Raw genomic sequence first — 12,476 nt, 5'->3', positions numbered from 1 at the left:
GCAGCCATTTCATATTCTGCATATTTTTAACTGCTACATTGATTTTCTTTTAGACACTAGTCAGAGTCAAATGATTAAGTAGTGAGCTCCAATTGAAGATTTTATAATTAATCAGTAATTATATGGAAAGACTGGATTTTTATTTTATATTAAAAACCTGTTTCTAAAAGGTGCAGTGCTAGCAGAAATTGTTTCAGCAAAGGAACTTTTATAATTTGTGATACACCACGGAACATCATGGTCTGGTTTAAGAATAGCACATTGTTCATAATTTAATCTAGCTTACTAAGGAACTATTGTCAGGAAAACAAAGGCAGTTTTAGCAGATTTATATTTGTAATGTTAAATATTAGAAATAAGGTACAGTTTTAAGTGAGTTTAATTTAGTGTTGCTGTGTAAGGAAGGGTAAACTTATGGTTAGATTCATGCTATACAAAGGGGGCTGGGGGCTTTGGTTTCAGATAAACTGTGCCTCTATTGTGCTTAGAAAGGGTTCGGCATGAAACGTGAAGAAGTAGAAGTTATTGCTTAGAAATCGGGGGCAATTTTCGGGTAGGCATCCAAAGATGGGCGGTTAGGTGGATTGGGGATGCTAAATTGCCCCTCGGCGTCTAAAAGGTTAGGTGGGGTTACTGGGCGAGGGTGAAGGTGTGGGCCTGGGTACGGTACTCTTTCCAAAGTTCGGTGCAGACACGATGGGCCGAATGGCCTCCTTCTGCGCTGTCGGGATTCTATAATTCTATTCGATGATTTAAACTCTGCAGTCCTGTCACATCCAGCCGTGAATGGTGGTGGACAATTAAACAACTCACTGGAGGAGGAGGCTCCACAAATATCCCCATCCTCAATGATGGAGGAGCCCAGCAACAGGCAAGGCTGAAACATTCACAACAATCTTCAGCCAGAAGTTCCAAGTATGAGAATGACTAGAGCGAGGGTAGGTCCGATCAAGGACAGATTGTGGATTGCGGGAGATTGTGTATTGAGTCTGAAGAGATAGGAGAGGTCTTGAACGAGTACTTTTCTTCTGTATTTACAAATGAGAGGGGCGATATTGTTGGAGAGGACAGTGTGAAACAGATTGGTAAACTCGAGGAAATACCTGTTAGGAAGGAAGATGTGTTGGGCATTTTGAAAAACTTGAGGATAGACAAGTCCCCCGGGCCTGACGGGATATATCCAAGGATTCTATGGGAAGCAAGAGATGAAATTGCAGAGCCGTTGGCAATGATCTTTTCGTCCTCACTGGCAACAGGGGTGGTACCAGGGGATTGGAGAGTGGCGAATGTCGTGCCCCTGTTCAAAAAAGAGACTAGGGATAACCCTGGGAATTACAGGCCAGTTAGTCTTACTTCGGTGGTAGGCAAAGTAATGGAAAGGGTACTGAAGGATAGGATTTCTGAGCATCTGGAAAGACACTGCTTGATTAGGGATAGTCAGCACGGATTTGTGAGGGGTAGGTCTTGCCTTACAAGTCTTATTGAATTCTTTGAGGAGGTGACCAAGCATGTGGATGAAGGTAAAGCAGTGGATGTAGTGTACATGGATTTTAGTAAGGCATTTGATAAGGTTCCCCATGGTAGGCTTATGCAGAAAGTAAGGAGGCATGGGATAGTGGGAAATTTGGCCAGTTGGATAACGAACTGGCTAACCGATAGAAGTCAGAGAGTGGTGGTGGATGGCAAATATTCAGCCTGGATCCCAGTTACCAGTGGCGTACTGCAGGGATCAGTTCTGGGTCCTCTGCTGTTTGTGATTTTCATTAATGACTTGGATGAGGGAGTTGAAGGGTGGGTCAGTAAATTTGCAGACGATACGAAGATTGGTGGAGTTGTGGATAGTAAGGAGGGCTGTTGTCGGCTGCAAAGAGACATAGATAGGATGCAGAGCTGGGCTGAGAAGTGGCAGATGGAGTTTAACCCTGAAAAGTGTGAGGTTGTCCATTTTGGAGGGACAAATATGAATGCGGAATACAGGGTTAATGGTAGAGTTCTTGGCAATGTGGAGGAGCAGAGAGATCTTGGGGTCTATGTTCATACATCTTTGAAAGTTGCCACTCAAGTGGATAGAGCTGTGAAGAAGGCCTATGGTGTGCTCGCGTTCATTAACAGAGGGATTGAATTTAAGATCCATGAGGTGATGATGCAGCTGTACAAAACTTTGGTAAGGCCACATTTGGAGTACTGTGTACAGTTCTGGTTGCCTCATTTTAGGAAGGATGTGGAAGCTTTGGAAAAGGTGCAAAGCAGATTTACCAGGATGTTGCCTGGAATGGAGAGTAGGTCTTACGAGGAAAGGTTGAGGGTGCTAGGCCTTTTCTCATTAGAACGGAGAAGGATGAGGGGCGACTTGATAGAGGTTTATAAGATGATCAGGGGAATAGATAGAGTAGACAGTTAGAGACTTTTTCCCCGGGTGGAACAAACCATTATAAGGGGACATAAATTTAAGGTGAAAGGTGGAAGATATAGGAGGGATATCAGAGGTAGGTTCTTTACCCAGAGAGTAGTGGGGGCATGGAATGCACTGCCTGTGGAAGTAGTTGAGTCGGAAACATTAGGGACCTTCAAGCAGCTATTGGATAGGTACATGGATTACGGTAAAATGATATAGTGTAGATTTATTTGTTCTTAAGGGCAGCACGGTAGAATTGTGGATAGCACAATTGCTTCACAGCTCCAGGGTCCCAGGTCGATTCCGGCTTGGGTCACTGTCTGTGCGGAGTCTGCACGTCCTCCCAGTGTCTGTGTGGGTTTCCTTCCGGTGCTCCGGTTTCCTCCCACAGTCCAAAGATGTGCTGGTTAGGTGAATTGGCCAATGATAAATTGCCCTTAATGTCCAAAATTGCCCTTGGTGATGGGTGGAGGTGTTGAGTTTGGGTAGGGTGCTCTTTCCAGGAGCTGGTGCAGACTCAAAGGGCCGAATGGCCTCCTTCTGCACTGTAAATTCAATGATAATCTATGATTAATCTAGGACAAAGGTTCGGCACAACATCGTGGGCCGAAGGGCCTGTTCTGTGCTGTATTTTCTATGATTCTATGAAGTGGATCATTCATCTCGGTCTCCTCTGGAAGTCCCTCACATCACAGATGTCATTCTTCAGCCAATACAATTCACTCCACGTGATATCAAGGAACGGTTGAAGGCACTGGATACTGAAAGGTTGTGAGCTTGACAATATTCGAGCAACACTACTGAAGACTTCATAGAATCATAGAGTCCCTACAATGCAGAAAGAAGCCATTCAGCCATCGGGTCTGCACCGACCCTCCGAAAGAGCACCCCATCTTAGCCCCCCCCCCCCATCCCTATAACCCAATAACCCCACCTAACCTTTTGGACATTAAAGGGCAATTTAGCATGACTAATCCACCTAACCTGCACATCTTTGGACTCTGGGAGGAAACCGGAGCACCCGACGGAACTCACACAGACTCGGGGAAAGTGAACAAACTCCACAGTCACCAAAGACTGGAATTGAACCCGGGCCACTTTCTGTACTGCCCCACAACTTGCCGCACCCCTAATCAAGCTGTTCCAGTACAGCTCCAACAGTGGCATATACCTGGCAATGTGAAAATTTCCCAAGTGTGTCCTGTACACAAGAAACAGGACAAATCCAACCCAGCCAATCAACTCAGTCAACATTCCATCATCAACAAAGTGATGGAAGGAGTCATCAACATTGCTGTCAAACGGCACTTACTCATCAATAACCTGCTCACGGACACTCAGTTTGTGTTCCGCCAGGGTCATGCAGCTCCTGACCTCATTACAGCCTTCGTTCAAACATGGACAAAAGTGCTCAATGCCAGAGGTGAGGCGAGAGTGACTGCCCTTGACATCATGGCAGCATTTGACTGTGTTTGACATCAAGGAGCCCTAGCTAAACTGAAGTCAATGGGAATCGGGGGGGGGGGGGGGGGGGGGGGGGAGATGGGGGGAGACTCTCTGCTGGTTGGAGTCATACCTGGCACAAAGGAAGATAGTTGTGGTGGTTGGAGGTCAGTCATCTCAGCTCCAGGGCATCACTGCAGGAGTTCCTCAGGGTAGTGTCCTAGGCCCAACCATCTTCAGCTGTTTCATCAATGACCTCCCTTCCATCATAAGATTGGAAGTGGGGATGTCCGCAGATGATTGCACAATATTTAGCACCATTTGCAACCAACACATGGCAAGTTACATTTGTGCCAAAGTATCAGGTAATGACCATCTCCTACAAGAGAGGATCGTCCCTTGACATTCAATGACATTACCATCTCTGAATCTCCCACAATCAACATCCTGTGGGTTACCATTGATCAGAAACTGAACAGGACTGGCCATATTAATACTGTGGTTACCAGGGCAGGTCAAAATCTAGGAATCCTAGTGAGTAATTCACTTGACACCCCCCCCCCCCCCCCCCCCCCCCCGCCCCAAGTCTGTCTACAAGGCACAAGTCGGGAGTGTAATGGAATACTCTCCACTTGCCACGAGTACAGTTCCAACAACAGTCAAGAACACCATCCAGGACAAAGCAGCCAGCTTGAGTGCTACCCCTTCCAGAACATTCAAACCCTCCGCCATGACAAACAGTGGCAGCCATGTGTACCATCTACAAGATGCACTGCGCTGCAGGATCTCACTAAGGTTCCTTAGACAGCACCTTCCAAACCCATGGCCACTACCATCTAGAAGGACAAGGGTAGCAGATACCTGGTAACCTCACCACTTGGAGGTTCCCCTCCAAGTCACTCACCACCCCGACTTGGGAATATATCACTGTTCTCTCACTGTCACTGGGTCAAAATCCTGGAATTCCCTCCCCAACAGTACTGTGTGTGTATCTACACATCAGGGACTGCAGTAGCTCAAGAAGGCAACTCGCCACCACCTTCTGAAGGGCAACTAGGGATGTGCAACAAATACTGGATGAACCAGTAACGGCCACATCCCGTAAAAATTATTATTATTTTTTAAAACACAGGCTTTTTGAGTTTAGTTTTACTGGATCTTCATGTTGACTAACTTTTTTTCCTCGTTGTTAAAATCTAATAAGCGGTCCTGTGTCTCTGTTCCTCCACGTTTTCTAAAAAATAGTAAAAGTTACGATCTTTTGAATCAGGGTTCCATTCTGGAATCTTTCCATCCAGTAGCAACACCAACTGGGATCGTAACACTATTGTCCTCCATAAACTGTCTTTTGGATTGAGGCATTATCATTGAAAGATGTAATTAAGGAGTCATTAAATTGACCCAACAGCAGCTGGAGCTAATCAATGACCTAATAATAGCGTAACTTGACAAAGTGTGTTGTCCACTAAAAGCGCTAAAAATGTTTTTTTTTGTGAAATACCCTTTGCTATTCATGTCTATTCAACAGAAGTTGGAAAAGTCTGTTTTGCATTGATCGTTTTTCTTCCTGCATTGATTGCGCTAGTTACAATTGGAATTTTGTATGGTTTGGAAAGGAATTGGTGAATTATCACCATATCAGTAGTACATTCTGTATATTCAATTATGAGGGCTTACTCGTACCACTCCCCTCCATAAATTCATCTGAAATAACTTGATGTTTTAATTCTCAAAAATAATAAACTTATTTTAAATTACCAACTTACCATGTGGAACAAAAGTCTTGTTCTGATGTGATTGAGTGCAAACGGAACACTGGTGAATTAGGTTGATTGTAATTGGGCTTAAATATTTCTAGATTTTAATATAGCCATCCAAATTGGTACAGGTAATCACCCCAGCACTGACCAGAAGATCTGGGCCTATATAAAAATAAAGAATACAATGGAAAAAGGTATGAAGGCTTTAGAAGGGAAGCAAAAAGGATTGACAGAAATGTTTCCAGGAAAGATGAATTTCAGTTCTGAGGCTAATTGGAGAACATCGTTCTCCCAGTTAAGAAAAGGTTGCAAGATGAGGTGTTTAAATTGTGAAGGGGCACAAAGAAACTATCCTCTTTGGCAAGGGTCCAGAAGCAGAGGGCACAGTGTCAAGATGATTATGACAAAACAAGAAAAGGACAAGTTATTTTTAAATGCAGCAAGTGGGTAGAAATTGTAAAGCACTGACTGGTGCAAGCACTTTAAAATGTGGCTTTCAAAAGGGATTTGGAGAATTATCTGCAGAGGAAAAAATGCAGGGGTTTGGAATTGCAGAATGCTCTTGCAAATACGAGGCATAGGCGGGCCGAGTGGCCTCTTTCTCTGCTGTAACGATTTTATGACCTATGGGCCAGTCAGCGATAGTGGGCGAATTGGGCATTGGATACTGTCACTCAATTAATAAATCCCATTTCCCCAAATTCCAATTCCATTCCTCCCCTTCCGAAATTCGTATCTATCAGACCAATACTCACAAGAGGGAATGGATGGACCTGTTGGATGCCAGTGCCTCTGCCAGCTGTTTAACTCGGTTGATGTTGCTGACCACTCCGAGGTTGAGGTTGAGCTGTGCCAGGGACTGACAGTCCGCCACATGCCGGCTGATGCGGTGGAAATCGCGTTCGGAGATGTGGCAGCCCCTCAGGGACAGCAGCCGCACCGAGTTGGCCCTGAGAGAGTCACAGATGTCTTTCACCTCGGCCAAGGAAAGTGTCTCTCCGGAGATCTGGATGGAGCCGGACAGCATCGCCCCGAGTCTCACCCCGCCGCAATCAGCTGCCCGTTACTATGGACACCGCGTCTCCAGACGGCAAATTCATTTTGCGCCTCTTGCCCACAAGCACGGTCTCACAATCGAACCACTCTGGATTCCGTTTGCAATCGAAGGTAGAAAAGGGAGGGGATGGTTTATCTCTTGAGTTTCAAAGCTGTCGTGTTGCCGTTTTGAGGTCTGTTGGATCTGCGTTTGGATCCAGCACAGAGCAATCGTCACAGTGTAATCCTACGCAGAAAAGTCGATGGGCGGAGCCAGTGCAGGAGGAGGAATTGGAGCGTTAACATCACCGGAGAGCTCCTCATTTATTCATGAAGCTTCTCATCTTCTCGAGCATTTTGCCGATTACTTTCCCATGATAAACCATATTATTAATAAAACTATAAAATAAAACTTGTCTTTCAATTTATTATGCGACTTTTGTTCATTACTCTAAAAATATCTTCAAATTTTCAACATAAAAAATAATCAACCACAAGACCAAACGATAAGATTATAAGACATAGGAGCAGAATTATGCCACACGGCTCATCGGGTCTGCTCCGCCATTCAATCATGGCTGATATTTTTCTCATCCCTATTCTGCCTTCTCCCCATAACCCTTGATCCCCTTATTAATCAAATACCTATCTATTTGTCTTAAAGACACTCAGTGATTTGGCCTCCACAGCCTTCTGCAGCAATGGGTTCCACAGATTCACCACCCTCTGGCTGAAGAAATTCCTCATCTGTTTTAAAGGATCGTCCCTTTAGTCTAAGATTGTGTCCTCTGCTTCAAGTTTTTTCCTACAAGTGGAAACATCCTCTCCACATCCACTCGATCCAGCCCTTGCAGTATCCTGTAAGTTTCAATAAGATCCCCCCTCATCCTTCTAAACTCCAATGAGTACAGACCCAGAGTCCTCAACCGTTCCTCATATGACAAGCTGTTCATTCCAGCGATCATTCTTCTGAACCTCCTCTGGAACCTTTCCAAGGCCAGTACATCCTTCCCTAGAAACGGGGCCCAAAAGTACTCACAATGCTCCAAATGGGGTCTGACCAGAGTCTTATACAGGCTCAGAAGTGCATCCCTGGTCTTGTACTCTAGCCCTTTTGACATGAATGCTAATATTGCATTTGCCTTCCCAACTGCTGACTGAAACAGCACAGTAACCTGAAGAGAATCTCGAATGATGGGCGGGATTCTCCGTTTTGCCGGCTCCCGGGGCTGCCCCACAATGGGAAACCCCATTGACTGGCCGGCGTAATGGAGAATCCCGCCGGCGGGTCGGGGCAGAAATATGGCACGGCGGGGCGGAGAATCCAGCCCAAGGACTCCCAAGTCCCTTTGTGCTTGATTTCCTAAGCATTTCCCCATTTAGAAAATAGTCTATGCCTCCATTCCTCCTTCCAAAGTGCATAAACTTACCCTTTTCCATTGTATTCCATCTGCCACTTCTTTGCCCGCTTTCCTCGCCTGTGCAAGTCCTTCAGCAGCCCCCCTGTTTCCTCAATACTACCTGTCGCTCTTCATATCGTTGTATCATCTGCAAACTTAGCAACAGTACCTTCAGTTCCTTCTTCCAGATCACTAATGTATATTGTGAAAAGTTGTGGTGTCATCACCGAACCTGAGGCAAACCACTAGTCACCGGCTGCCATCCTGAAAAAGACCCCTTTATCCCCACTCTCTGCCTTATGGCAGTCAGCCAATCCTCTATCCATGCCAGGATCTTACCCTTAACACCATGGGCTCTGAACTTATTTAAGTTTCCTATGCGGCACCTTGTCGAAGGCCTTCTGGAAATCTAAATAAATCACGTCCACTGCTTCTCCTTCGTCTAACTTCCTCGTTAGCTCCTCAAAGAACTCGAACAGATTTGTCAGGCATGCCCTCCATTTGAAAAAGCCATGCTGACTCCGTCCTATTTTATCATGCACTTCCAAATACGTCGCTATCTAAGTTTTAATAATGGACTTTAAAATCTTACCAATGACTGAAGTCAGGCTGACCGGCCTATAATTTCCCGTCTTCTGCCTCCCTCCCTTCGTAAACAGCGGTGTTACATTCGGCACTTTCCAGTCCTCTGGAACCCTTCCTGCCTTCAGTGATTCCGGAAAGATCACCACCAAAGCCTCCACAATCTCCTCAGCTATCTCCTTTAGAACCCTGGGGTGTAGTCCATCTGGTCCAGGTGACTTAGCCAACTTCAGACCATTCAGTTTCCCCAGAACCTTCTCCTTAGTGATGGCCACTCCACTCACCTCTGCCCCGATTCTCCTGGAGCATCCCACTGGTGTCTTCCGCCATGAAGACTGATGCAAAGTGTTATGGACCAGGGTCTAGAGAACCCCAAAGTGTATCATGGAGTTCACCTGATCCACAACTTTTAATAGATTGTGGTATGTGGAGCACACGGCCCAGTACAGCAGAAATGGAAAAGTATTTTTTAAAGCAAAACAATGTTTATTCTATGAACTCAAGTCAACCTTTTAAAAACATACAGTGAATCAATTCAAATACAACCCCCAAAGAATACAACACTAGGTAATCCTTAATAACTTCCCAAACAACATCCTGAAGACAAAAGAAACACATTTTAATGGAAGCACATTAGGTTTACATTCACTACTGAGAACATTTATAATTCTGAATTCACCAAATGATCAAGAGATAGTCTTTTCAAGGCAGAGAGACCAACAGTACACCTGCTCTGTCTGGCTTCAGCTCCAACACTGAAAACGAAACTAAAAGACATCCTGCAGGAAACAGCCTAAAATAAAAGTAAAAAGCTGACAGACAGCCCAGCTCCACCCACACTCTGACATCATTGATAAACACCCATTTCTTAAACACCCATTTCTTAAACGTACTCTCACATGACACCTCTCCCCAAGAAAAAAAACCCCATCAACTTCAAGATGGTTCATTTTTCACCTTTTCATTATCCTTTAAGAAATGCATAGTAAATATACTTTTTTGTTTCAAAAAGCAACACACGCAAACAGGTATAATAATATAGTCCATTTTTTTCCCGTTCTTCTTCCTCCAACTGAAACTCTCACATGACAGGGTCACATATAGCCCATCTGGGTTCTGAGTGCGACCCACGACATTTTGTTGATCGTTGCCTTGTTGATGTGCAGGGTTGCCACATTCTGTTGAGTTCCGTCGGTGTAGTTTTTTTCCTTGCTCGTATGACTGAAGTGATATTGATGGAAAGTAAGGGCAAGTGAAGTGAGGTGCCTGCTGACTGCACACAACATTGCCTATGAGAGCTGTCCCTCTGGGTCCAAAATGTATATTTATTTTGATTTTACCATTTGTTAATAGTTCCGATTAATATATAAATGATTAAGCATTTTCTAGCACTTAAGAAATATTCGGCATTTATTAAATGTATTTAATCTTACTCATGGGGTTGTGGTAAGTGAACAAGCCCGATTTCAATCTTGCGGCTCGCTGAACTGAAGGAGGTTCACTCATGCAGCCCACTCACTAGCCTAGGTTTCCCAGCACTGGGCTTTGTGTGTGTATGTGGAGGCCTGATTTTAACTGTGAAGGTGAATTATCGGAGAGGAATGTTCCCTTCCAGTCGGGGAACACTTCAGCAGTCAAGGGCATTCAGCCTCTGATCTTCAGGTAAATGATCTCCGAGGCGGCCTTCAGGACGCACGACAACGCAGAATCGCTGAGCAGCTAACCAAGTTCTGCATGCATGAGTACGGCCTCAACCGGGACCTGGCTTGCGAAATCCTACCAACTGTCCTGTCTGGAGTCAATTCACACCTCTTTAACCTGTGATTATCCCTCTCTCCAGCATCTGTAAAGGACCTGTGAAGGCTTAATTACCTGCAAATACTTGCATTCAAAGTATCATCTTGCATCATTGACTTTGTCCATATACCTGTTTGTGGAACATACCTCTTCACTCACCTGATGAAGGAGCTGCGCTCCGAAAGCTAGTGATTTGAAACAAACCTGTTGGACTTTAACCTGGTGTTCTAAGACTTCATACTGTGCCCACCCCAGTTCAATGCCGGCATCTCCACATCATAGGGGAGGTGGTGGCATAGTGGTATTGTCACTGGACTCATAAACCTGAAACCTAGGGTAATGCTCTGGGGACCCTGGTTCAAATCCGGCCACTGCAGCTGGTGAAATTTGAATTCAATAAAATATCTGGAATCAGATATTTGGTTCACTAATGTCCTTTAGGGAAGGAAATCTGCCGTCCTTACCTGGTCTGGCCTCCATATGACTCCAGACCCACAGCAATGTGGTTGACTCTTGACTGCCCCCTTAAGGGCAATTAGGGAAGGGCAATGAACGAATAAAAAAAATTGGTTTCCAGCGAGTTAAAATGTCCGACCGAGAAAATGAAGGAGGAATGATCTTGACCGTGCCTCATAAATATGTTGTTGTTGATGGGCCTTGACGGGCTTCCTCCTCTGGCTCCCGCCACTAGGTGAGTTGAAGTGAGGCCATTCCAGTTGCTCTTGAGCAGCACAGGCCTGTGGAACGGGCCCGGCCGCTGCACGAGGTGCTTCTCCCGCGAGCCCCGCTGACGTCAGCGCGCGGCCGGGCGGCGGTTGGAGGAGTCTCGCGGGCGGCCGAGCGGCGGTTGGCAGAGTCTCGCGGGCGGCGGGGCGGCGGTTGGAGGAGTCTCGCGGGCGGCGGGGCGGCGGTTGGAGGAGTCTCGCGGGAGGGCGCGCGGCCAGGCTGTGGTTGGAGGAGTCTCGCGGGCGGCGGGGCGGCGGTTGGAGGAGTCTCGCGGGCGGCGGGGCGGCGGTTGGAGGAGTCTCGCGGGAGGGCGCGCGGCCAGGCTGTGGTTGGAGGAGTCTCGCGGGCGGCGGGGCGGCGGTTGGAGGAGTCTCGCGGGCGGCGGGGCGGCGGTTGGAGGAGTCTCGCGGGAGGGCGCGCGGCCAGGCTGTGGTTGGAGGAGTCTCGCGGGCGGCGGGGCGGCGGTTGGAGGAGTCTCGCGGGCGGCGGGGCGGCGGTTGGAGGAGTCTCGCGGGAGGGCGCGCGGCCAGGCTGTGGTTGGAGGAGTCTCGCGGGCGGCGGGGCGGCGGTTGGAGGAGTCTCGCGGGCGGCGGGGCGGCGGTTGGAGGAGTCTCGCGGGAGGGCGCGCGGCCAGGCTGTGGTTGGAGAAGTCTCGCGGGCGGTCGGGCGCGCGGCGGTTGGTTTGATTTGACTGCCAGCTGCTTCGGAAAAAGAGACGGAAGATTCAGGAGATCCACCTCAGTGAACCTTCACTGCCCGTTTCTTTCTCCTTTAGGTCACAGGGCGACGACGAAGTTTCAGATTTTTATAATTATGTGAAACCTCAGAGGCCGCGAGAAATTGTTTCCATTCGTTGCTTACGCAGGGTTTATGATTTACTGAATTTTTGTGAGTATTATATTGCTCTGGCTGTTAAGACATTTAAATTACACTGGCACGTTTTGCTATTAGAAATGTTGCACTCCCTATGGTGAGCTCTTGATCGGGGTGCACCAACAAAACACAACCGAAATGTTTGATTTTTTTTAATAACAAACCATGATGGAGAGCAGCTTGTCAACTCTAGGATGTATCTGTAATTTGCAGGAATTAAAACCAATCTCTTCTGCAGTGGATGAGAAGAGGTAATAAAATCACTATTAGCGATAACAACATTGATGAATGTGAGTGACTTAAAACTCAAGCTTCGCCCCCATTAGATAGTGTTTATAAAAGTGAATTACTGCAGATGCTGGAATCTGAAAAGCAGAAAATACTGGGCAGTCTCAACAGGTCAGACAGCATCTGTGGAGAGAAGGGAAGCAAACATTTGGAGTGTGGTTGACTTTGTCAAAGCAG

The 12,476-nt window shown here is 46.6% G+C and overlaps 1 protein-coding gene and 1 long non-coding RNA gene across 2 annotated transcripts in view; both read right to left on the bottom strand.

Moving 5' to 3' along the window:
* Nucleotides 1–6,878, bottom strand: part of lrrc73 (leucine rich repeat containing 73) — a 183,033-nt gene extending 176,155 nt beyond the window's left edge. The window contains exon 1 of the mRNA XM_072500286.1: nucleotides 6,354–6,878. Coding sequence (XP_072356387.1) covers nucleotides 6,354–6,625 — 272 coding nt within the window. The 5' untranslated portion in view covers nucleotides 6,626–6,878. The remainder of the gene's footprint in view (nucleotides 1–6,353) is intronic.
* Nucleotides 6,879–9,080: 2,202 nt separating this feature from the next.
* Nucleotides 9,081–11,012, bottom strand: LOC140411197 (uncharacterized). The gene is made up of 2 exons (XR_011940839.1): nucleotides 10,877–11,012; nucleotides 9,081–9,836 (listed from the first exon to the last, which is right to left on the bottom strand). It is a non-coding gene; the product is annotated as an uncharacterized lncRNA (long non-coding RNA).
* Nucleotides 11,013–12,476: the final 1,464 nt, after the last annotated feature.

Source organism: Scyliorhinus torazame, chromosome 4 (assembly GCF_047496885.1).
Source record: "Scyliorhinus torazame isolate Kashiwa2021f chromosome 4, sScyTor2.1, whole genome shotgun sequence".
Taxonomy (NCBI): domain Eukaryota; kingdom Metazoa; phylum Chordata; class Chondrichthyes; order Carcharhiniformes; family Scyliorhinidae; genus Scyliorhinus; species Scyliorhinus torazame.
Note: the sequence above shows the minus strand (reverse complement) of the source record. Positions and strands in the feature narration are given on the sequence as shown.